Source organism: Ictidomys tridecemlineatus, chromosome 2 (assembly GCF_052094955.1).
Source record: "Ictidomys tridecemlineatus isolate mIctTri1 chromosome 2, mIctTri1.hap1, whole genome shotgun sequence".
NCBI lineage: Eukaryota > Metazoa > Chordata > Mammalia > Rodentia > Sciuridae > Ictidomys > Ictidomys tridecemlineatus.
This window is the reverse complement of record NC_135478.1, coordinates 179,025,025-179,050,570: the sequence shown is the minus strand read 5'-3', so window position 1 is coordinate 179,050,570 and position 25,546 is coordinate 179,025,025. Positions and strand designations below refer to the sequence as shown.

The window sequence follows — 25,546 nt, the reverse complement described above, 5'->3', positions numbered from 1 at the left end:
ACTGAACCCAACACAGGTGTGAGGTACCCATCCTGTGGGAGCTAGAGCTGGTACCCGGATTACAGTGGAACCCAAGGGGTTTTCCTGTTCCTTAGCCTATTCAACCTTTTGCTGTTCTTGTTGCAGATGGCTAGGGAGTTTTGAAAGCAGGAATATGACCTAGCAGCATGAAACTCTGCCTCTAAAGCCTGACATCCCTCCTCCCCCAACCCTGTGTCACCTCCTCAGAGCCAGCCCTGACCACTCATATTCTGCCCTCTGGAAGAACTTGTCCCCAGCCACCCCACTTTGCACTGGAATTCTTACTAGATACCCCAGGGTAAGGTGGGGGTCCTGTGCTGCTAGGGATCCTGCCCTGCCTGAGGCTGCCCACTTCCTTGTGGCAGGGAGCACCCCACAGCTGTTTCCCCTGGGGTTGAAGCTGGCTAGAGGCTGTCATTTCTTGTGCTGCCCCAGGCCTCCTGCGTAGATGGCAGACTGGTACATGGGAGGAAGGGGCACTGCTCATTGCCAGTAAATCTCCCATAAATCCCTTTTCTGGATTTATTGGCAAGTCATTATCTGGAGCATGGATCCCCCACTCTCTTCCCCTATTCTGCATTTATTAAATTCTCTTGTCCTCCGTGCCCCTGGCTATCTTTTCAAGCTGTCCCTTCAGTGGAGGCAGCCCCTTGGCATGCTCTCTCTTCTCTGCATCCTTACTGCACTGTAATACCAAGAAAACTTCAGGAGGGGATGTGGATCTGCAGCTAAGTGAACCCCAGCATGGGCAGAATTCCCTCTGTGATTTGATAGCCGAGCTCTTCGATAGACTCCTCACTCCCCCCACACACACACACACACACACTCTTTAGGAAAGATTTCAGAATCTGAAGGCTAATTGGCTAGGGAGGGCCAGAAGAAGTAAAGAGTGTTTGCGTTTATAAAACCATCAGCCCTTGCCTGGTTTTTACTTCTCTTCCTTCCTCCGCACCCCTTGGCAAACCCCAAGTGGCCCCCGTCCGCATTGCACCCGGTAGGGAATGTGCCTTGCGCTTAGAGTGGGAGAGTGACTCAGCCCCCACTGCTGTCTGATTGAAGAAGCTCTTGTTTTAAGGAGCTGGACAGGATCCAGACATGGGGGAAAAGGGAAACAAGTTGGTGTTGGAGAGGGGCTAAGCATATATTTCTGGAAGCCAGGGCACAAAGTCATTGAAAAGGGGGCTGTAGGAAATAACACAAGTTCTTGGCCACTACCATCCTCCTCTTGCTCCAGCTGTGGTGCTGGGGGATGCTCCATTTCTCCTCTGTCCTCTCCCCCCTCTCCCCTTCCTAGCCCAGCCTCAACTGGGGAGGCTGAGCCCACAGCCCGGCTGGGTGGGTGTGGAGGTGTGCGTGTTGCCTGGCCACGAGGAGCTCTTCTTCAGTAATTAGGAGACATGCAAATTAACAGCCTGTGCCATTTGTATTAATTTGGTAAATAAGCCAGAACAATTTCATTAGTGGCACATTAATGTGCCTGGGAGCAGGAGGATGTGTCCCACCATGAGGCAGCAGGGCCCTCTGGCTATTCCAGCCCACAGACAGACCAGGTCCAGCATGTCCAACGGCTGCCCCTTGCCAACCCGGGTGTGGCTGGATGGCAGCACCCACCCCTCTGCCCCATGGTGGGGAAAGACACGACATTAAGCAGAAAAGCATCTGATGGTTCACGTGAGTGTGGGGACAGTCACACAACCACAGCTTTTCCTATCTACCCTCATTTGCCATATCTCCACTTCTGTATTTTGTATGAGAACCCCAGGGTGTAAGAAACCAAAGCTATTCAAGATGAAAGGAGAATGAAGTGGCTCTTGAAGCAAGGATTGGTCACTTCTGTTTAGAAGACCCCAGTGCACTGCTTGGCAGCTGCTGGAGGTCACCACCCTGGAGATGCAAATCTAGCCATTAGCTGCTGGCATTGCTTGATGAGAAGAGGAAGCAGTTTCATGCGCACGCTTGTGTGTGTGTGTGTGTGTGTGTGTGTTAAGGAGGCCTAAACTTAGGTTCTCCTGCATGTTAGGCAGTTGCTCTTCCATTAGGATATATCCTCCAGCCTATTATTATTATTATTATTTTATTTAACTTATAAATAGGATCTCTCTAAGTTACCCAGGCTGGCCTCAAACTTATGATCTTCCTGCATCATCTCCTAAGTAGCTGGGATTATAAGCATGTGCCATCACTCCTTAATACACAAGACCCTCTCTTCATTTTGTAGTTAAGGAAGCAGTCTAAGGGAATCATGTGATCTGCCCCAGAATTCACAACTAAAGCTAAAAGTTACACTGCAATCCACCTAACTCAAATCCATTTACCTTCTACCCCCTTGCGACCCAGGCAGTGCATGCACCAGCTTTGGAAAAGATTCCATGTGTAAAAAAACAAGCTTCCTGTCCCATGGAGCTGATAATCGAATGAAGATTTTTGGACATAAGTGCCCCTACCAGGAAATAAGAAATTAATCATCATGATGAAGCATTTATATGCCAAACTCTCTTCTAGTGCTTAACCTATTTTTATTAGCCCATTTAATCATCATAACAAATTCTCTGAGGTAGGCCTGATGCATTCCCAAGTTTACAGCAGAGTAAACAGAGATACAGAGAAGTTAGATTATTGGCCAGAGCTCAGGCAGGTGGGAATCAGTTACTGCTACACCACTTCCTCAGGCTGCCCCTTCTCATGGTCTCTCAGGAGGTTCTTGTCTCCCCTAGAGCTATGTGTCTAGGTCTCAAATTCAGCATGTGTACTAATCATTATTGACACTCCTTGTGTACACACATACACACATACTCTGTGGCACCACCATGGCCATGTCCACCCACATGTGTACACACCAAATGCCCACACACACACGATGCCCACTGCCAGACTTCTAGCAGCCCATGGTCATCACCTAAGTCCTCAGTTTCTTGATGTCATCTGCCATCATAGCAGACCTTCCTCTGTTGAGTCTAGAGCTCTTCTGAAATGCTTTAAGGTGCTGATTATGCAAGTGACTATATGTGATGCACTTTGCAGTTTAAACAATACTCCATGGGTAGTATCTCAACTAATGCTCATAGTGGCCAGATAAGAAGAGGCTTTGTGTGTATTTGATAAGAATAAGCCTCTCCTAACTCTTGTCTTCAGTTTAAGGTGACTTGTAAGAAATGACTCTCTATACATACTTACAGGTACTGATCTTCGATATTTATAGATTAAATATTTGGAAATTCACACCCTCGGTAAAATTTATTTACAACCCAAGATCAGTTCTTGTGGTGCTTTTGTGATCACTTGTGGATATACACAGAGTGTCATAAAACTAGTCACTTGGCAAGCACATTCCATCTCAGGCTGTACAGGGCAGCTCTCTATCTTCTTGTCACAGCTATCAGAATATAAATGTGTCCTTTTGTGGTCTATTTAGTGCCGTGCTTTTTGCATTTTTGTGCTTTTTGTTGGTTATTTTGTAGTTTAAAATGGTACCTAGCAAACAGTACTACAGCATTCCTCCAAGGCTGGGGTGTGCACTAAGGAGAAAATGTGTGCATTAGGCAAGCTTCATTCAAGCTTGACCTGAGTTATCAAGCTACTGGCTTTGAGCTAAGTGTAGGTGAATCAACTGTATATTAAATAAGGGCTTTTAAACAGAAGCACATCTAAAACAAGGTTATATACTAATCACCTAACAAAATGAGTGTGACCAGAGGCTCCCAGGAACCCCAGCTTTGTATTTCCCCTTGGAGTAATGGTTCAGTATTCCTTAATTCAGTGTTCATGGTCACTATCTGGAACACAACTCCCATGGATAACAATGGACTGTATCTATGTATATGTAGATCTCACAGAGGCAGGGTGTTTTGTTTTGTTCGAAACTGGGTCCCTAGGTTGCCCAGGCTGGCCTCAGACTCTTGACTCAAGTGATCCTTCTGCCTTGGCCTCCTGAGTAGCTGGGCAGGTACCTCTGTGCATGGCTCATAGTGTTTTTAGTTAAAGGAAAGTTTTAGCATTAAACAGAAATAGAGCTCCTACAGACACAGATCCACATAATGTTACAGTGAAGCCACAAGTTACCATCAGTCAATGTAAAGAAAAGACACCGTGAAGGATGCACACGAGTTTCAACCTGGGAGTTTCCTCTGCTTACAACTCCCAGAGAAAAGTCACTGAATTTCCGTGTCCATCCAGGCCAAGGTGTGTCCATGAGAGTGGACAAAACTTAGTAATTGGCTAGAGAAGCTGGGAGCCCAGTGACACTGGAGCCAGCAGAAACAATAGCCCAGTTACCTTCCCCTGAGAGCCTTCATTTGATTGAGAAATTACTGTAGCAATGGCAGCTGTAATGAAAGGGAAGCAGAGCCCCACAGGCAACAGCTTTATCTCCCTGGGCAACCTGAGATGGATCCAGTGGCAGCACAGTGCCCAAGGCCAGAGGTTTCTTTTCTCTGCTACTGGCTGGGCCACGGGACTTGTCAAGCCCAAGTTAGTGCATGGATTGCAGGCGGGGAGGGCTGGGGCAGTGTAAAGTCGGGGCTCACTTGCCAAGGAGAACCCGCAGCTCCCTGGCAGGGCTGGCCCCACGTGGGTTCTTTCTAGTGTGAGCCCTGGAGAAAGCCCTGGCCTTAGAGAACATGATGTCAATTTTGGATTTGCCATGTGGAGTGAGGCCCTAGCGTGGCATCTTACAGGATGAGAGAGACTGTGCCTGTCTGGTTGCCTCAGCAACCCATCTCTGAGGTTCTTGCATCAATCCCAGCAACCCACTGCAGAGAGCCACTCTGGCCCACCTCACAGCACAAGCAGCCCGAGGGCCTGCCAGCCCTGGAGCAATGCCATGTGGCCATGCAGGGCAGCCATCCTCAGTTTTAGAGAAAGGACACTTGGCTACTAAAAACAGTGGAAAAGGAGAGGTCGGAGAATGGGGAAACTGGTGTGGGCCTGAGCTCAGTGTTGGCTGAGAACCAACCTCATTTGCTTTTGGCCAGGCATGTGTCTCCTGAGCTTTAAAACACAAGGCAAGCAGCCTCTCTGTTCTTTCTACTGTCGCCCCCAAATTCTTCTGGGACCTACTGCTTCTGGCCTTAGCATATGTGGCAAAGCTTAGCAAATTAAGACAAAGAGACCATCTTCCTAAGTAACATCGTGCCTGTTGCAGTTTTTGCCCCACCACTACAGGCCTAAGCGCCTACTTCCCCACCCTTCCACTGCAGGCAGTTCAGTCTTGCCATGCCCTGGACCTTTGCAAGGTAGATTGTCCTTCCCCACATAATCAGGATCCCATTTGTGCCTTTACAAGCACTAGATGATAGTTCTTCCTGCTTTTTCCCCCAGTGGTGTGGTGCAGGCCTTGTGTCCACCCAGCCCAACCAGGGATAGGGAGAGCCCTCTAAGCCAGCATTTTCATCCAGGCTCTGCTAGTCACCTGCAAGACCCCATGGGTCTAGATAGTGGAAGGAGCCATCATTACCCCCTTGGAAAACAGGAAAGGAGACCCGAGTATGGCTGGGGGAAGGAAGTCTGTGGAAGCTGAGTACTTGTCTGCTCAGAAGCAGTCTGTATCCTGTGGTGGATCAGGCCCCTTATAAGCTCCACTTTCTTCTTTTTGCCTTGGTTTCCCCCTAAAAAATCAACAAATCAGACTTAACCTGTATAGAATTCTTTTATCTGACCACAATATATTTTGCAAACCCCTGCTGTTCCACACCCCAACCTCAGGGGGTATTGGGCTCCCATTTCCACTTAAAGACTTAGCTGTGGGCCTCAAACAGGAAGAGAGTGTGGAAGAGGGAGGAAGTCTCTGCTCCATACTACCTTCTCTTTGCCCCCCAGCTACCTCTGTCTACTTCTGGGGAGCCATGTCACTGACATGTCCTGGCCCCTCCCCCTCATCACTTCTAGCCCTCTGCCACTGGCTGCAGCTCAGACTTCGAGAATTCCCAGATATTTAGACATTCATTTTATTGCTTAATCGAGCTTGAAGCCGTTTAAATTAATACAAGTTTTTACATTTAGCAGCAAAGGCTTTTATAGGCCCCTTTGGTAGGAAAAGAAAGAGGTCAGGAGAAAATCAAGGAAGGAATTTATCCTGGACAATTGGCTTCCCATGATGGGGACAGATCGGCCACCACAAAGAATGTGACCCAGAACTAGAACCAGGTCTGGGGGCCTAGGGGTAGGTCCCTCAGTGACAGGAGCCGGGAACCCTTAAACCCTATGGGAATTCCTGAGGATTCTGGGGTTCAGCCATAGTCCATGGCCCAGGATCCAGGCTTGGCAGTGACTATACCCTTCTAGTTGCTCCTTCTCAAGGGTGACCCTCTGCTGAGGTTGCCCCCTTACAGTTCCTATGTCCTAATGTATTTTCTGCCCACATCTTTCTACTTCACCTATCCTCTTCTCTCCTGGTTTTCTCGAAGCTACTTTAATTACCTTCATTAAACATTAATCCTTTCAGTTCTTGCAGGAAGAACAGTCTCCTCCCTGGGGATTTTCTTGCTCCCTGAGGCCTGTCTTCCTAGCACAGTGCTGAGGTAGATGCCGAAGAAGAATGGGGTGTAGCTGTGCCACATCTGCTGCTTACCTCATTCTTGATCCTTACACACACACACACACACACACAACACACACACAACACACACACTTCATCACATACCAAGGAAAGTCAGTGAACTGATGGGGTATCAGGCCCCTCCTGCTCTTCTTCCCTAGGGCAGCTGCCCAAGACCTGGGAGCCCTCTGCCTCAGCACACTGTGCTCCCCTGCAGACTCAACCCATGAACAGGCAGGAGTCTCCTCACAAGTTGACAACCTATCTTTCTGTCCCCAGGTGGAGGTGGAGGTAGAAAGCATGGACAAAGCTGGCAACTTCATCGGCTGGCTGCACATGGATGGCGCTAACCTGTCCGTCTTACTGGTGGAGCACGCGCTCTCCAAGGTCCACTTCACTGCCGAGCGCAGTGCCTACTACAAGTCCCTGCTGTCTGCTGAGGAGACTGCCAAGCAGAAGAAAGAGAAGGTACGAGTATGGTGGCCTGTCCTGGCATGTGATCCCTCTCACCCTGTCCTCCCCTCTATACCTCCATAGGTATGCCTCCAGAGAACAGTCCAAGTGGCCCAGGATGGTGATAATTTCAGAACTCACACCAAGGCACCACACACATTCAAGGGAAAGACTGCTAGTTTAGGTGGCCATAAACCTGTTGCAGACCTGAGGTGGGCCTGGGCTGCCAGCCTGAGAGATCCCCAGTGATCTCCAGGCCTGCTCAGGTAGCCCTGCAGCAGAACACTGAACGATGACTTTGGGGCAGTGGGAGAAATAACTCGGGAGCTTCTTGTGAAGAGGAACCTGTGGCCACCCTTTTTCCCCAGCCCTGACCCTTCTCCATCAGTGCCCTCTAGGGAAAGGTGAGGCCCACTGCCATCCCCTTCTGAATTTCTTCATATCGCCCTGCAGGGAAGCAGCCCCAAGAGATGCATAAAGCTGTTAGAATAGCAGATTTACAGCCCATCAGTCTCTGCAGACACTGCATTGAAGAGACAAGGGGGGTGGGTCACAAAGCAGCTTTAGGAAACAAATTGATGATTAAGAAACTCAGTGGTTTGGGGATGGGAGCCAGGCTTAACACCCCCATTCTAACCTGTCTCCAATGACTTACAGCCCAGCCCCCATAATGGGATAAATCAGCTGGCCACCAATTTCTCAGTGCTTCTCAGAGCTTGAGGAGGATTTCGTGGGACAGCGGTGCTGAGCCATAAATTTGTTCTAGGAATAAATGTTTCCTTCCCCATGGGGCAGCCATTTGGCTCAAAACTCACTTTCCAGAGCCAAAGCCCAGACACCTGCCAAAAGGAGTTGGGGTCTTTGGGTGCCTGAAGGCACTATGTTCTTCCCCAGCCCAGAGTAGCTCCTCCTTATTCAGGACCTCTCTTTTCCTTCTGGGCTAAGAGATCTCCCTTCTGGGTCTGCCTTCTTCTGTCCCCTAGGAATTTGGGTATGCGACCCAGGAGACACAGGAAAGACAGACTCCAGAGAAAGTTGGCTTAGAAAGTCAAGACAGGTAGAAGAAGCTGTCCATCTATGCCTTAGAGAAGCTAGCTGCTGAGAGTTCACGCTCAGAGGAGGATTTCCTCTGTCTTTGTTTCAGCTCCTGCTCACATTAAACCCTGTCTTCCCAGAAAGAATGAAGGGGAAGCAGGCTGCCTTGGCTCCTACAGAAAGGGAGTCACACGCATCCTCTTGGATTTCCTGCTTGTGACAGCTGAACTTAAGACTGCCACCCCCATGTCCTCTGCCTGCTGCAGGGAGGTGGGGGCGAGGCGGTGCCATGACCGCCTGTTATAAGGCTGAACTTCACAGAAGAGAAGCCACTAGGGCCAGTATTGTAGTACCAGAGTCTAAGACCCTGAACTAAAGACACCTTTGCCCTGAGCCTGCTTTCTTGCTACTCAGCAAATGACAACTCATTTGACCCTGAAAGCCACCTCTTCACCTATGGGCCATCCTTTGTCCTCTAAGAGAAGAGATTTGAGAGGGATGCACAAAGGACAGGAAGGGGGGTCTGGCCTAAGAGGGAAGTGTGTATTCCTTACCAGGTGCTAAACTGGGCATCATTATTTACTACAACAGTAAATTTGTCTGGAAGAGCCCAAGCTGTCATTTCACTGGTGCCACTTGATGACGCTGAGGAATAATTACCAGTGATTAATTACTTACATGGGTTGCATGTTTTTATTCCAGCCCAATTAAAATGCAGCACAAAGCTCTCAGTGCTAGGCCAGCCTGCCTCCTGGGTCCCTCTTCTGCAAATCCCTGCCCGCTTAAAGGATCCCAAGGAACCCAGGCTAGCTCCTGGTGGGGCTGGTGCCCCAGGGTGGCACTGGTAGAGCCTTGTAACAGCCCACATTGGCTGTACTCAGATGAGAGAATTTGGTGTCCATCTAGGGGACATAACCTGGGAATCTCGGGTGTATACGACCTTGCCCCACTTGTGACCCCATGAGGGCCACCTTTCCAAGGGGGATAGGGGAAGAATCATCTAAGCATCTGTGCCTGCAAGCTAACCAAGGAAAGGTAATGAGATTTGGTGAGACCAGGCACTAGCAGAATTCTCTGGGCCATGTGATTATGCTTGCATGCATTAGTTGAGTATGTCTGTCTATGGGAACCTGACAGTGCAGGTGTCCCAGCAACTGAACTTAGCTGCCTCCCTGCTGGGTTTAACTCCTCCCTAAGGGTGACTCCTCAGCCACCAGGCTAGTTAGGGCCCTGCCCTTTCTCTGCAGGAGACTGATGAGACTTCTTTCCCCCTCTCTCTTAAGGTTTCTGGGCAGATCCCAGGGACCACAAATGGCAGACTAAGACTCTCCGGCCCACACACATTCATGCCCAACAGGGCCCTTGACAGGGCTGGATTGGCCATTGATTGGCTTTTATTGAGCTTGGCTTCCCTGCTGTGGGTTTGAAGGCCTCCACCACCCTGGCCCCAAGCCAGTCCCACCCCTGGAGCTTTGTGAGTAGCATTATTAAATAGGATTTAGAAAGACTCCCACCAATAGATCCCCACATTCCTCATCTCTTGCCAGAAGAAGGACCCAGGGCTCCCAGGGGAAGAAGAAAAGGAAGGCGGTGGCCAAGGGCCAGGGGAGACCACCTCTGCTCCTGTCCTGATCCAATTTTGCCTATGCCCAACATAGTAAACACCTTCCCTAGGGACAGGGATTCTAAGGAGCCCTGAAGTATAGAGGGGACCTGAGCAAGACAGGAACTAACCTGGCAGAGCTTCCAGGAGCAGATGGGACATGCCTTGCCTCAAAACAGTTGAGTTTCATCTTGGCCCCTGCCTTGAAGCAGAAGAGATGCCATTCTCCAACCTAATCACAAACCCTGCCATCAATCAGCTGGCATGGCCTCTCCACATTAATGTGGCCCAGAAGTGACCTAACAGCAATGGCAGACCCACTCCATGCTTGGTCTCCCAGAACCCCTGGGCCCTGCTGCTTAGTGCAGACCCAGGCTCAGTACCTTGGCCATAGGGGTTCTTTCTAGCTGCTCCTTCCAGGAGTCTAGGGTAAAGCCCTAAGGCACCAGCTCTGTTTGTGCATAATTGCTGTTCCTTCTGGAAAACGTCTTTGGGTTTTCCTCACTGTCCCCGTAGAGGTCTGGAAGAGGACATTTCATCTTTTAAAATAAGGGGATTCTTAAAACAAGTGTCTTGTCAGGCATCTCTCAAGAAGTCACTGGCCAAGTTACATTTAACAGCTTGCTTAGGGCCACTGTTCACCACATCCAGTTGAGCTGTCACCTCTTCCCCCAAGAAGAAGCTCTCAAGGCTCTGTGGTCAGAAGGGCCAAGTTACACCATCTTCCCTTCCTCATGAATAGCTCTTCATCTTTGCCCTTTGGCTGCCTCTGACCACCTCAGGCCCAGGCACTTTGTGTGGCTGGTGCCACTTTGCCTTCCTTGTTCTTACTACACAGGTACAGTATGCACTGCCCCACCCCCATCACCACGGGGGCTGAGGGCCATTTCTGAGGCTCTATTTGTTTCATCCATGACCCCAGCTTGCTGCCCACCAGAGCCCATCCAGGAACCTGACTCCACCTTCTCCCCAGAGAGGAGACCCAACTGTTTCGTGTCGCCCCAGGCACTTTCACTTGAGGAGTCATTAGCAGTTTCTGCTTTCACCCTGTCAGTCTGTTCCCAAATCATCTACACAGCTGAAGAGCACTTCCCCCACAGCCAAAGGGAAGCAGAGTGGAGTTGGAAAGGAGGCCCTGAAGGCTGCCCAGGCCCAGGACCCACTTTGGGAGCCACTGCAGTGCCCTGATTCTTTACCAAGCTGAGGGCCTGTTGTGGTGGTCTGGAGCCCTGGAGAGCTGAGATGGAGGGGTGAGTGAGCTGTGGGCTGCGGAAGAGTGGCTGTGGAATGAATGGTGCAGGGCTCAGCTCCAGCCCATTTAAGGTAGTGCTGACAGTCTTGTCCCAGAGGCAGTTTGAGTCCCATCAATCCTCAGATCTGCAAGGGTTCCAGAGGACTTGGGAGCCCAGAATTGATACAGATGACTCACTGGAACCTCCACCAGGGGGTCTGGGAGGAAAGCCCCAGCCCTACCAGGACAGAGGCTTTGGAAGCCTCTATGACTATCCCCCACAAAACCCTCTCATAGAGAAGCTCCCAACTAGAGGCCCCTCTACATATGGGCAGGTGAGCCCTTGAAGGATTAAGCCAAATGTGCAGGATCTGAATGGAGGTGAGACTGGCTTCAAGTCCTGCTATTTATCTCCTCCACTGTGGCTGAACAGGGGTGAGCATGTTGGAAGCAGGAGAATGCAGAAGTCTCTGGGAGGTGGTGGTGAGAAAGGTGGTAGTGGTGATGGGGACAGGCATTGGGGTGCCTGGAGCCTGGGAAGTGTGAGAAAGTAGGTAAGGGGCTTTTTGCATTAGAGCCCAGCCACAGAGCAGAGGCCACAGCATGCCACCCAGGAAGGCACTGCACTGCTGTGTGACATCTCTGTGTCTCGGCTGTTTCCAGCATCCTCCCTTGGATGCACAAAGTCTTCTTTTTCATTCTGGTCTCAGGCCCTTGCTTCTTATCTTTCTAGTGGAAGAATATACTCATGCCACACTAAGGGCAGAAGTGTGGGCTCTGGGGTGTAACCCAAGGAGGTTTCTTAATCACAGCATCTGTGCCCTTCAGCTGCTTCCTGAGGTCACCCAGGAGTCTTCATGTCCCCTGAGAGGTACCATCTCACTGATGGCATGATAATCTTACAAGGGAACAAAGGAAACCCTGAGAGCATACCTCACTTGACCAAAGTCAAACACAAGTTCAACAGCAGTCGGGCAAGAGGCTTCTTGCCTAAGCTTTCCCACTGCCCAGCATTGCCTTTTCCCTCCAGGATGCTCAGTCAGTGCCAAAGTGCCCCTGGAAGAGCTCTAGGTCCAGGCTGCCTATGTTTCAACTCTGGTTCCACTGCTTCTGGTCAAGTTCATACCTCAGTTTTCTCATTTATAAAATGGATAATATATTTCTTCAAAGGGTTGTTGTGAGGATTAATTGACTTGATGCTTGGAGCATGTTTAGAATGATGTCTGGCACTAGGAAGCATGTAAGTTCTCAGCTGACACTTGGATCATCCCCTGTGTCTGTGGGACCCCATGTGTGGTCTGGTCCCCCTCATTCCCCACCCCCTTGCTGCTGCTCAGCTGGAAAGCCACCTCCCTCCCCTGCTCTGACAGGCCTCACTACTTGGATAATCTCCTGGCCGCAGGATTGGACTTGACGCGCTGTCACGTCGAATCAGCTTCTGAGCCACTGCAGCCCTGACAGCGCAGGGCTTGGGGAGGGAAAGGAGGGGGTGGCCCAGCTTCTGAGCTGAGATCAGAGCAACCTGCTGAAGGTGAGGAGGGTGGGGCAAAGGAAAGCTGCTCTGAAAATGCCTTCTTGCACAGTGAGGAGCCCAAGGTGGTAGCTTACAATGCCTCAGGAGTGCCCATGGCCTTGGGCAGGTGGGAGAGCCTGGAGAGTTGAACAACCGTGCAGAGCACTGTGGGAAGGGAGATGGAGATCTGGGACACTAGAGGTGGCCTAGTAGGGAGCCCAGAGCCAAGGCAGTTCATAAGAGGGGGTCTTCACACCCTGGTACACATAAGGATCACCTGGGAGCCTGGTCTTTTTCTTGTTTGACTCTCTAGGATCCTTCTAACAGATTCTAATTTGGTAAGCCTGGGATAGGTCCCTGGATCTTGCTGAGTTCCCCAGTTGCTTCTGATGTCTGCCCAGAGCCCACCCTTCCCCCTCAGAGGTGGGGGCTCCAGGGGCTCCACCCAGAGTGATTTGAGTGCCCCACAGTGACCCCTACACTCACCCAGGATTGCCCACTTTGCCCAGAATCCCCTTCCTGCGCCCTCTGACATCCCTTTTCCCTCCTCCCATTTGCCGCCTACACATGCAGGTCTGGGCCCACTATGAGGAGCAGCCGGTGGAGGAGGTGATGCCTGTGCTGGAGGAAAAGGAGCGATCCGCCAGCTACAAGCCTGTATTTGTGACTGAGATCACTGATGACCTGCACTTCTATGTGCAGGATGTGGAGACAGGTGAGTGAGTGACCCAGCACCTCTGGCTTCAGCTCCTGCATGGTACAGCCATCTCAGGAAGGGAGCCCTCTTCAGCAGGAGGGAAGAGCACAGCCCAAGGTTCCAGGAGACTCCCCTGCAGAGCCTATGACTCTGCTACCTACCTCCAGCCACCTGGGCCCAATATTCATCTCAGGAACGTACAAGTGAGCCCATGAGTAGACAGGGCAGGAGGCAGGGGGTGGCAAGGCTAACAGGTCCTCTGAGGACGGGTGAGATAACAGATTTGTCTGGGTGGTGCTCTGAGACTCTTAGGTAATGGTTTTGCTTCCAGACACCCCTGGCTGGGCTGAGCATAAGGATTTGTAGCCCTCAAAGTCTGTCAGGAAGCAAGGAGAAAATCTTCTGTACATAGTCAGGAAGCACCAGCCAGTATGGCTCGGTCCCCCACCCCCAACTTCCCAGGGAAGGTGACAGCCTGGCTTCTCCTTCTCCAGAGGTTAGCATAGCTGGAGTGGTGGCTAGTTTCCATGGCAACAGGCAGGCTCCAGGGGAAGTCATCCCCTGGCAGTCTTTCTGAAGGACCCTCTCCTCCCTCCTGTGCTTGAGGACTGTGTACTGTGGCCAGTCCCCTAGTCAGAGACCTCAGGCCTCTGGAGGACAGAGGGCAGTGGAGATGGCTCTGTCAGCAGCTGGCCCCACTTTTCATCTCTACCCCTTTACTCTCCCACTTCTTCTTTCCTCCCCATCCCCTTTATTCTTCTGCTTCTTCTCACACCTCCCCCAACCCCTCCCACCCCCACCCTTGGTGCTGGGAATCAAGTTAGTTGGGAGCAGAGGAAAAGGCTCTTAGAACTGCCTCTGGGTCCAAGGAATCAGATCCTTGGCAGAGGAGGCTACAGATGTCTCTGGCACCTTTAGTGGGCAGCCCCATAGATAGCGGGATGTGGCTCTGCCCCCACACCCAGGCCCACTCTAGATTGTCAAGAGTCTCGTCTCAGCTACTTCCCCTCTAATGACATTTTCTAGGCAGCTGCTTTTGTGGCAATGTCATTTCACCAATTCTGGCCTTGGGCTGGCTCTGCTTAGAAAGGAAAGACACGGGGGAGGGTAGAGATGTGGCTAAATCCTCGGGATTAGGTTCTCTTGAGGTTGACCACAATCCTGTGAAAGCTGGCCCAGCAATCGCCTTGGAAATGAACCCAGGAAGCAGCCAGCCTCCAGGTCTGGGCTGTATGGCAGGGAAGACCCAGTTTTGTGGTGTATTTCTAGGGAAGAATCAGAGTTGCTCATTAACCAAGGAGCCAGGCCCTCAGAGACCCTGGGGAAGGGAGCTCCGAGTAGACCCTGCCTAGGATACTCAGACTCCCCAGCCTGCCCCAGGTTGGGAGGACCTACTGTGAATAACAACTGGCTCTGAAGTCTCCAGGGGGCAACACTGGAGGGAACAAGTCTTCCTGTGGCTGCCTTGCCACAGTAAACCCCACCTCCTGTCTCCAGCAGCTCTAGGAAACCAGGATACTAAAGGGAATGTTATCTGAGGCAGACAATAAGGGAAAAGAGAAAAACGCATGTTCAGAGCATAGGGGGAGACCCAGGAGTGAGGTACTTCTTGGAATGCCATGTGGATTGTGGTGGGCTTCAGAGAAGAACCTGCTGCCCTCAGGTGGCTCCATGTAACTCATGAAAATAGATTCATAGACTCCCACTTAGGGTACTGTCCATCTCCTTGGGGACATCCTCTTGTTATTGCCCCTTCTCAATTAAAGCCCACTTTCAGGAAAGATCTGATGAAAGCATCGACACAGGTTGGAAATGATCAACTAGCTCTGTGTAAGGACCTCCCAGAGGGTTTTGCCTGTTCACAGAGGGCAAAAGCCTACTTCTCTTGCCCTGAAACAAAAAATATAAGAAAATAAAAATAGATCAAGTAAGGGAGAACCTGTGGATGTAGAGGCTTCCACTTAGTCCCTGGTGTGTGACTCTAGAGAGGCCTGGCCTCTGGGGTGAGAGGGATCTGCGCTACTTAAGAGTCCCTGTGCTCACACAGTCGTGTGAATGCTAGGGCTGAAGCTGTGCGGTAGCCTGAGAGTGGACATGTGTCTTTGTGTGCATATGCAGAGATCATTTTCAGTGCAGTTGAATTATTAAGCACCCTGCATGCATTGGGGATTCTCCTAGGCCTTACGCAAGTAAACAGAAACGAGTGAGCTAGGCTCTGTGCCCTGAAGGAACGCACAGTTTAGTGGCAGAAACAAACACAGACAAGGAATGTATAGGGCCGATGGTAGCGAGTGTAACAACAATAAACATGTGTTCTGCTGTTACAACTTGGCCTTCGGCCCTGGAGAGAGAAAGGTCCTACACTTAGACCACATGTCCACAGCCCAGTCTTCAACTCTGAGAGAAGAGGGGCAGCAAAGGTCTAAGCAGAGATAGAATCAAAGCCAGAAGGGACACAAAAGTAGAAACCACAGGGGACGGATACCTAGCACGGTGGGGGCAGGGAGGGTACAGCAGGAACAAGTTAGAGAGGGAAACTAAGGAGGCCTCAGGTGGTGAAATTGTCACAGAAAACCTGTAGATAAGCAGCAGAGGACAGGGACTCGCTGCCCTCTGTTGAAAGGAGTCACAAGGGTGGGATGCAGCATGCAGGAGCCCAGCCTGGCAGCACTGGAAGTTCTATTCAGCACGGATCTCACAAAGTGACAGAGTCAGAGCAGTCCAGTTTGAATAGTTGGGGCTCTGGGCCCTGCTTCAAGAATTCTTACCCTCGTCTTTTAGGGTTTCAATTCTGAGTCCTCTTCCTGTCCAGGGCTTCATGGGACCCATCCTTCTTCACTTCTGTTGCCCCCAGGAGACGCTAGACAGAGTGGCTTCTGTCAGTCACACTTCTGTGGCCTAGGCCAGGATCTAGCCCTTGAAGGAAGGAGCCAGGCTGGCTAGCTCTTGCTGTGGAGAAGGCTGCTTGGCTCGACATTGCTCCTGTCCACTCCCCTTCCCACCTCCTCACTCACAGCCCAAGCACATTCCCAAGGGCTTCCACAGTCCCGGCCAGTAGTCTGGAAGACAGTGTTCCTACAAGGCCCCAAGTGTCCCATGTTTGAAGATGGACAGCATGAAGTATCTTGAATGGGGACTCCAGAGGCCCTGCTTGGGCTGGGGGCAATGCAGGCTGTGGTATACTCCAGAGTTTCACACCCTACTTAGTCCCAAGATGAGGCTCCAGCAAAACATGACAGCTGGGACTCTCTACCCTCTTCCTCCTGTAGGCACCCAGCTGGAGAAGCTGATGGAGAACATGCGCAATGATATCTCCAGCCATCCTCCTGTAGAGGGCTCCTATGCTCCCCGCCGGGGAGAGTTCTGCATTGCCAAATTTGTAGATGGAGAATGGTAAGTCACCCAGACCAGCAAGGCACCGAGTCTTAATGAGGAGAAAAACAAGGCTGTCCTGGGGTGCAGACCTGTACAGCTACAGCTGGATATCAGGGGTTGGCCTTAGTGTCTCCTTTCCGCTGGGTTTTTAGTGATGGCGTCCACTAGCTCTTCAGGGTGTCCCTGTGAGTCCCTATAGTCCAGCCAGCCTCTGAAAGATGAAGTGGCGTCCCTCCCACTCTCCAGGGGAATGCCGTGGTGGGTGCTGCCTGGCTGGCTGGAACTCTCCAACATAGCCCTCATCCTCAGGGAAGAATGATGTCACAAGAGTGAGGCGGAGGCGGGTTCACATTGAGCCCAGACCAGCCGCCTGACCCTCCACCTCTGCTGTCTGGGACATGAGCTACAGCACTCACAGGCCAGAAGAAGGTCATGATGTGTGATCCACCAAGGGTAGGGCCCATGGCCTTCCTAGGGTGACGAAGTGACTTGGATGTGTTCCCTGCTGCGGCCTCCCAGACAGATCTGCCGGCTAATTACAGCTGCTGTTTAGTGTGCTGGGTTTAAACAGCAGACATCAATCTAGTCATTAGTCTTGTTGCTTTATGCCCCAAGGACACATTAATCTGCTCCACATGCTCCCTTCTCCCTCCTGCGCTCCAGCTCTGCTCTGACTCCATTAGATGGTGTCCACCGCACCCTAAGGCTGGGCTTCCATAGAGGCCAGGAGTTGCCCTCTGTGACAACACCAGGAGATCCTAGGCAGGGAAATGCTATGTCCCCAAGCTCCCAGGGGACCGAATTCCTCAAGGCTCTCCCTTGAGCTCTGTCTGTGTTGCCATTGCAGGTACCGCGCCCGAGTAGAGAAAGTTGAGTCTCCTGCCAAAGTACATGTCTTCTACATCGACTACGGCAATGTGAGTGTTGGGGGCCCACGGAGGAGGAGCCAAGGAGGGACCATCACACACAGAAGCCCCTCAGGCAAAATCCATCTGATCTCTTGAGGTCCCTCTGAGCTTAGTGACAGAGCTCTGAGTGACTGGGAAGAATGGATGTCTGTGGCCAGAGGCTTGGAAGCACTAAGTGTCCCACACCAACCACCCCCATCAAGGATGAGGGCCCAGCTGCCTCCATTCTTTCCCTTCTGCCTAACCTGAAGAAGCGCCCAGGGCCTCTATAGCACAGGAAGGCCTTTTACATCCTGTAGCTCCTGGTGCTCCTGCTGAGCCAGGCTTTTCCTTCTATAGATCCCCAACACATACCCAAGCCAGTTGCCTGGGAAGGGACAGTCACAGGACTGAGCACCTGGATACCCATGGGAGAAAAAGCTTCTAGGCTGGTCCTGGGATTTTGTGAACAATCTCTGGGGGATTCCCTATAGAGTTAGCAGCAGGCAGGAGAAAGGATACAGTCAAGGAACTTGGTGCTTCTGGGGTGTGACTGCGGTCTTCTACTTTCCTCCCTAACCCTCCTCAAGGATGAGCATGGGGAATCTGCTAACAGAGAGCCCAGAGCTGGGCCATGCTCCCCACTTATCACCTGGGCACACACAAGGAAAAGGTCTTGCCAGATTGGGGTGATCCCACCCATCTGGGCCAGAACCAGGGGTAGGCCCATGTACTACAGGGACCCTGTCTCAGTATGCTCCCCAGCACACCTCCAGAATCCTCCTACTTCGTGGAGTAATAGTTAGGGAGCCCCACAGAGGGAAGAGCATTGGAAGGAAACAGTGGAGTCCAGCTGTCACCATGATTATATTAATGGGAACCACCAAGTGTGCCAGAACCAAGCCCAGAGTGAGAGGGCAGGAATCACAGCTTCCCTGCTGGCTGCCTGCGCAGTAGGACCTGTGCTTCCAGGGCTAACCAGCTGTGCATGGCTAAGTAGAACCAAGTTGTGGGCCAGCAAGGAAGACCCAGAGTTGGAATTCCCAGAGGCCTGTCACAGAGGGTTGTCCTTGAGAGCAAGGGATCATTGAATATGTTATACTGTTGGCCTGGTGCTTCCTCTGCAGAGAGAGATCCTGCCATCCACCCGCCTGGGGACCCTGCCCCCTGCCTTCAGCACTCGTGTACTGCCAGCTCAAGCCACGGAGTATGCCTTTGCCTTCATCCAGGTGCCCCAGGATGTGAGTCTTCCTCCTTCCAAAGAGACTGTCCCCTCAGTAACTGCCATAGTCTCCCCAGGCTGTCAGGAAAAGATGAAAACAGTAAAGAATTGTTAGTGATAGGACTCAGGAGATGGGAATGACTGGCTATGAAAATTGTGGGAAGGAACCACAAAAGAGATGACATGAGAGTGTTTCAGCTGGGACTAGAGAAATGGGGAAGCCTGGTGAGCCAGAATGCATGGGGGCAAAGAAGAAGTCACCAACATGGATCCTAGGAGCCTTGTGTGTAGGGGCAGGACATGAGAAGGGAAAGATCAGTGAGGGCCTGGTTACCATGGTCTCCTCTGCCCTGACAGTTTATTCTTTGTACTGTGGGTGAGAGGGGGAATGGCAGCATTTTCAGCCAGAGTGTGACATGACCAAATCTGTTTCTGAAAGTTAGTTCTGGTGGCATTGTGGATGGGAGAGACTGGGCAGAGTGGTAGGGAATAATTGTAGCTGCCCAGGTTAGAGACAGTAACAGCCACACCAAGGCCATCAAGTGGGGATATGAAGGAAGACTGGACAGGTCTTAGATACATAACTGCATCAAAGGGGTGGGGATATAAGGGAAGGAGGAATCTAGGACGAACTGGATTTCCCACACATGGACAAGTTGCTGTTGGCCAAGGGGAAAGGAAAAGAAGCTGCCCTCCAGGCAGATACATGGTTTTCCATATGGAAAAGAGAGAAGACCTAGAGTTATGGGTTTGAGTATTAAGACCATGGGGGTGAGTATGTGGAAGGTGTGTTGCAAAGTAGAGAAAAGCTTCGGAGTATTGGCATTCCCATCACCTGAGCGCAAGGAGCCCAGAGGAAGAATATGCTGTGAGAGGGGAAGACGTGTGCTCAGGGTCATAGATGGCCCTCGGTTTCCAGAATGGGAAAGCCAGTGTACGGGATCCCACTCCCTATGGTGGGGGGTGGGGGTCCAACAGGCTGAGACTTCATCTCTGAGGAGGGCAAGAGTGTGAGAAGCATGGCTGGTGCTGCCACCCGTGGCAGGGTGCCAGAAGCAAAGGGGAAGCTGGGAATTAGCATTGGTGACTTTTTCCTATCTTTTTGTAAAATGGGCTAAGGGAAAAAGAGAAACCACAGAAGATACTGAGGGTGAGTATCACAAAATGAGTGAAGGAAAGTCAAAAGGGTAGGGAGACAGAGGGTGACAAGTGCCCAAGATGCCAGCAAAGACAAAACCAGGGATATGATGTGGTCACTGCTGGAGTAAGACACTGCAGAAGGTAGGAAATGAGAGGGGCCAGAGCAACAAGCAGAGGTTACTTTGGGGCAGGAAAAGAGACACAGGATAGGTAGGTGGGGGCCTTAGGTACGAGATAGAATGGCTTATGTGCAGATTCCTGGAGTGAAGGGAAGGGGGTTCTGCCTGTCCAGTACCTGATCCCCTTGATGGGACCCAAAAGGAAGGGCAACAGGCCCCTGCAAACTTTGTTTTATTGGAGGTCCACGGAAGACCCAGAGCCCAAGTGGCTGCTTAGTTTTCCTTCACTCTCACTAACTTGCTGGGGCCCTTCCAGGAGGATGCTCGCACAGACGCCGTGGACAGTGTGGTCCGGGATATCCAGAACACTCAGTGCCTGCTCAACGTGGAACACTTGAGTGCCAGCTGCCCACACGTTACCCTGCAGTTTGCTGATTCTAAGGGTGATGTGGGGCTGGGCCTGGTGAAGGAGGGACTGGTCATGGTGGAGGTGCGCAAAGAGAAACAGTTCCAAAAAGTGGTAAGTGATACAGAGAGTGTCCCCCCACACTCCACCACCATCATTACAGATGAGGGGACTGGGCGCTGTACCCAGAGCCAGTGGGGAAGTAGGGAATCTACCACCCTGCTGGTCCTGCTGGAGAAACATAATGGATTTGGGTTTGTTGGGTTTTTTTTTTTTTAAAAAAAAATCTAATTACATCCCAAATTAATTGGCTGCGGGCTTGGCTGAGAATGCAAACTGGAGCGGAAAGTTTCCCTTTGTATGTACCCCCAGGTGACATGCTGGAAAGCCTTGCCAGGGGTAAGAGAGGGTCAAAGCCTTATCTCACTGTCTCTGCCAATCTCTTACTTTTTCGTAATGTACAACACCCAAGTCCTAGCACCCAAGGCCACCCAGAGTCAGAGTTGCCCAGGAGGCAGCACCACAAGGACTATCACAACACTTCTTAAAGGCCTCAATGTCCCTGGAAAGGTCCGAAGACTGGGAAACTACGGAGGACTTGGCACTCACCATTTACATGGGCTTCTCTGGTGGTGTTGGATGAGGGGCACTGGTTGTGTACATCAGTGGTCTCTGGAAGAAGAAACCTGTATGAATTGCTACTCTCTCTCCAAAAAAATCAGACCCCTCCCCTCAGAGACTCCCTAGTTTCCTCAGATGGCTTCTAAGATTTAGCTAAAGTCTCCCTATAGAATTGGAGATCTTAATGTCCCTCTATGTAGCTACCTGTAAAGTCTCTGGCATCTAGGAATTTCTTTTGCCCCAGTCCTTAAGGCAGACACCCACCACATGTTCATTCATTGATTCATTTTCTTATCAAATGTTTATTGAGGACCTCCCATGTATCTGTGAGAAGAGACAACATCGGCCCAGTGGAGCTTACATTCAAGCATGAAGAGACAAAAAATAAAAACAAATATGAGTAAATTAAACAATGTTAATAGATGAATACAAGGAAAAAGAAAAAAATGAAACTAAAAGGATCAGGAGCATAATGGCGTATAATTTTAAATGGAGTCATCTGAAGCCATATTAAGAAGATATATTTTATCAAAAAACTTGGGACAGGATAGATAGCCAAATGGACCTCAGGGGAAGAGCGCTCCAGGCATATGGAACAGCCAGTGCCAAGAGTTAAGGAACCCGGAGACCTCTGTGACTGTTTGTGCTTACTCTGGGAACTGGGATTCCTGGAGGGCTTTGAGTCCCTGAATGGCATGGAGCTGACCTAGCATCTATCTGCAGGGTCATTCTGGCTGCTCAGCTGAGAACGCCCCTGTCTTAACTGCTCCCTTCTTTTCTTTCCCTCAGATCACGGAGTACCTGAATGCCCAGGAATCGGCCAAGAGTGCCAGGGTGAGTTCTTGCCTCGGTACCCCCTGGGCATCCTGGGTTGAGAGGCTTGGCCTAGTGAGTCCCAGCTGGTCTCACATCCTGAACAGACATGTTCTCTTCCCTCTCGCAGCTGAACCTGTGGCGCTATGGAGACTTCCGAGCTGATGATGCCGATGAGTTTGGCTACAGCCGTTGAGGAGAACTGTGCCTGGCCCCCAGCACCGCTCACGCCATTACTCTTCCTCTGCCAGGAGGGTGTTCCAACTCCAGACCTGCGGGGAGGGGTGTAGATTGGTCCAGCTTTGCTTCTATGTATGGAAATGTCTCATAGGGTGACATCAGGGCTGGGGGAGGAGGGTATCCTGAGTCTTGCTGGGGACAGGCCATCCTCCTCTGGGATGACAGCACTGCTGTCCAGAGTCTCTCCCAGTCGATTTTATATTTTTATTTGGGGGTTTGTGGTTTTTTAAAAAATTGTCCTCAAATCAGGAAGAAATATGAATGACTTTGTCCTAGTGAAGGGGGTAATCCTGATGCTCAAGACCAGCTGCCAGCTGGCTCCCACCTTTACCCCAGACTGCCCTTCCCCAGCTCTGTCCAACTGTTGATTATGTGATTTCTCTGATACATCCACTCTCAAATGCCAGCGTGTCCACATCTGCCCCCTCACCAGCCCATTCTGTATTTAAAGCTTTCAAGGCCCAATAAAATAGTACCTGCTGTCTGCAGCTCTCACTGTCGTGCCAAGAGCCTGGGATCTTAGCAGCCCCAGCCAGGAGGAGACTGGGACACCCAAATGACCCCCAACTAGTCATTCAAATGCCTGGCTACAACTCCTGAAAGCACAGCCCACTGGGGAAGTAAGGCAGTTCATAGGGTCCCCAGCAACTCCTGGGACCTAGTGGCCACCCCTGGCAGCATGACTTTCATACAGAAGACTAAATGTCTTTTTTGATTCATTGTGCATATCTGCCCACAGGGACCTTAGAGATTCAGAAAATCTTGGATAGCAGGCCCAGGCAGGGAGGTGCTGACTGTACTACAGCAGGTCCTGCTTGGTCCCCAGCAAGGATCCCAAAGGGAATTGGGTAACCAGTGAGATGAATTCCCCAGTTCCTGCTGAGGCGGGTTCACAGTGCTTTAAGAACAAGGCCCCCTTGCCCTTCACTGGAGAACAGAACTGGAAGGACAGGCTGCTCTGAGAAAGGTCCAGGACCCTAGCAAGGAGATCTGTGTGCTCCACACTAGCTCCTGTTCTCACCCATGAGGGAGAAGACCCATTATGGCAGCCATGTGGTGTATAGAGAGGACCCTGTCACATGCAGGGAATGCCAGGGAGGAAGGTAAAGTTGTATGTGTATATGAGAAAGAAGAAAGGCTGAGGTCACCACCAAGGACATCCAGTGTCCATGACTGCCCGTCTTGGACATGAACTTTGATGAAACCTGGTATCAGGTCTTCCCTGCTGCCCCATAGGAGTAGTCTTCCAACCTTGCGGGTCGGGAGCATCAGTGCAGGTGTTAGTACTGACTGGCCAGCTCTCCTCTCAAGCCCAAAACTTGTTCTGAACACAGTTTACATAGGCTTCTTCCTTTAAGCTAAAAAGGTGTGTATCTCCCAGACTCCGGGTGCCCGTGTATGGAGAGAGGCAAGACTGAGAAGACCCAGGGAGGGGCAGAGGGAGAAGTACAGAGTTGGTTCAGCTCCAGTAACCACCACGTTTGCCTCTCTGTCTTGGGCCTTGTGTTTCTGCTGCAGCCCCACGGGGCTGGTCAGAGCAAGTGCTGCACTCCTTGAGTCAGATCCTTTACGGTTCAGCGAACTGCATTTCTCATGACTTTGTGCCCCTGGGGGTCCACCAAATCAGGAGTGTGATGGTGACATCTGTGAATCTCTTCATCATACCCACTCCTGAAGAAGCTGTCCTGCCCCCAGCAGGCAGGCGGGCACTCTCACCATGACCTCTCTTTTTATTTTTGTCCATGGAAAAGAAAGTGCCCATCTCACTTCTCTACCTCCAAGGTGCTTACCAGTAAGGCCAAGAGGTAGGGTGCTGTGTATTCACGATGATCACCCTCAGCAGAGGGGCAAGATGCCAGCCCACTCTTTTGTAAAGGGTCTGAAATCCTTTCCCTGTCTTAACAGTTGCCTTGGTTACCTCTGTGCCCAAGGATAAACCCTCCTTAGTTTTCCAATTGAAATTATGCCTGGGCCTTCCCACTCTTTATTTCCTTTCTCTTCCAAGGCTGGTTTAGACAAAGGTCAAAGCAGTCACCAGGTAGGACGGCACTGCCGCTGCTTGCCTGGTATGAGCCCCAGTGAGGTATTCTTATCTCTCCAGTCTGTTGAGTTCCTGAGGTTTGTCCTGGGGAGGGCTAGGACCAGGATGCAAAATTGAGGGAGACCCTCAAATGGTGGGTGGGTGGGTGTGCGCGCTCCCGCGCGCATACGCACATGCGTGTACATGTGTGCGTGCATGTGTACATGTGTGCACGGCATTTTCTGCCTTTGTCTCAGCTTGTACACTCAGTGTCAGCACTTGCAAGTAGCATCAAAAGAGCCTCCACAGGTTCTTCCCCAACCCTCGTAGAACTTGCTTCTTGACCTCAGGATCATGGGTTCTGCTTCCTGCCCTCCTTTCTTATTGAACTGCAAAATCATCCACACATCCATGCCTCCACCCAACAGGGCTGAAGACCCAAAGAACACCCAGCACAGCCCTGGGTCCATCTCCCAGCAGGCTTTGGGAGTCCCTGGGTCTCGGAGGCTGATGCAGCAGAGCCTAGGGTTTGGGGTGGCCATAGGGAGGTACTGATGCTGGAGACTCATATTCCCTCTCCCTGTTCCATGCAGGACAGGGGAAGGCAAGCAGTGGAGGACGGGCTCCTGTAGCCGCCTTGCTTTATTTATTAGTTTGATTATTTCTGCATCCTGGGGAGAGAGTCAATGGACCCCTTTCCTTGCATCAGGCCATGTTGGGAAGCACGAGGGAGGGGCTGGAGAGCTGGTGTCTCAAGAGTGGTTATTGATGTCCTAATTACAAGAGGATGCTAATTTAATTTGAACCTAATTACAGTGCACTACCCTGGGTGGCATGTGTTTTAATAATTAACGTCCTTCAGATGCGTAGGAGTGTAATAATATTTACACTAGGTTGGCCAGCAGCCTGGGGAGGCGGGCTGGGGGCCCATACACCACCCTCCCCCCGGACAGCTTGGCTGCTAGCAGGTGGGGAAGATGGCACATGAGTTTTGGTCGCTTAGTATCTTGTCATCCTTCCCAGGAAACATGCTTGGGCCTCATTTCCAGCCATTTCCTTGACCCAGCAGGCCACTTTGCTCCACAGGGTGCCACACTAGAATTCTGAAATCCATCAGACAGGCAAGATCTGTGAGCTCAGCTCCCCTCCACCCTCACCCCACACTCTGAGCCACAGGCGAAGGCTGTTTCTGGCTCCCACCTGTCTGGGCCATCCCAGGAAAGGGCTTGTTTGCAGGGTGCTTAAGAGGGAAGGAAAGCTGCTTGGTCTTGCTCAATTCCTTTTTTCAGAGGTAACATTTGTAAGGAATCAATACCCAGAAAAGTACATAGATGATAAGGTTACAGCTCAAGTTTTCCCCAAGTGAACATTACCACACAATACCTCACCAATTACAAGAGCATCACCAGCCCCACCCTCCCCAGTCACCATCACCCCACGGGTTTTACCCAGGTGGCAAGTTTATGTAAGTGAACTCAGTCTGAATTCCAATGTGGGGACTTTTTCCCTGGCGTGTCTGAGATTCATCCAGTGGCCACAGTAGGTTCAGAGTGGGCATTTTTCTCTCTGATCCACTGTATGGATACACCACAATTGATATAAAGAAGTCAAAACTCAA

General features: G+C 51.1%; 1 protein-coding gene and 1 long non-coding RNA gene across 2 annotated transcripts in view; one reads left to right on the top strand and one right to left on the bottom strand.

Moving 5' to 3' along the window:
• Positions 1–22,396, top strand: part of Snd1 (staphylococcal nuclease and tudor domain containing 1) — a 410,467-nt gene extending 388,071 nt beyond the window's left edge. Inside the window, exons 17-24 of the mRNA XM_005319414.4 lie at positions 6,833–7,021; positions 12,962–13,103; positions 16,355–16,478; positions 17,308–17,377; positions 18,475–18,588; positions 20,145–20,348; positions 21,645–21,689; positions 21,799–22,396. Coding sequence (XP_005319471.1) covers positions 6,833–7,021; positions 12,962–13,103; positions 16,355–16,478; positions 17,308–17,377; positions 18,475–18,588; positions 20,145–20,348; positions 21,645–21,689; positions 21,799–21,864 — 954 coding nt within the window. The 3' untranslated portion in view covers positions 21,865–22,396. The remainder of the gene's footprint in view (positions 1–6,832; positions 7,022–12,961; positions 13,104–16,354; positions 16,479–17,307; positions 17,378–18,474; positions 18,589–20,144; positions 20,349–21,644; positions 21,690–21,798) is intronic.
• Positions 15,300–21,804, bottom strand: LOC110597575 (uncharacterized). The gene is made up of 2 exons (XR_002483319.3): positions 20,844–21,804; positions 15,300–18,647 (listed from the first exon to the last, which is right to left on the bottom strand). It is a non-coding gene; the product is annotated as an uncharacterized LOC110597575 (long non-coding RNA).
• Positions 22,397–25,546: the final 3,150 nt, after the last annotated feature.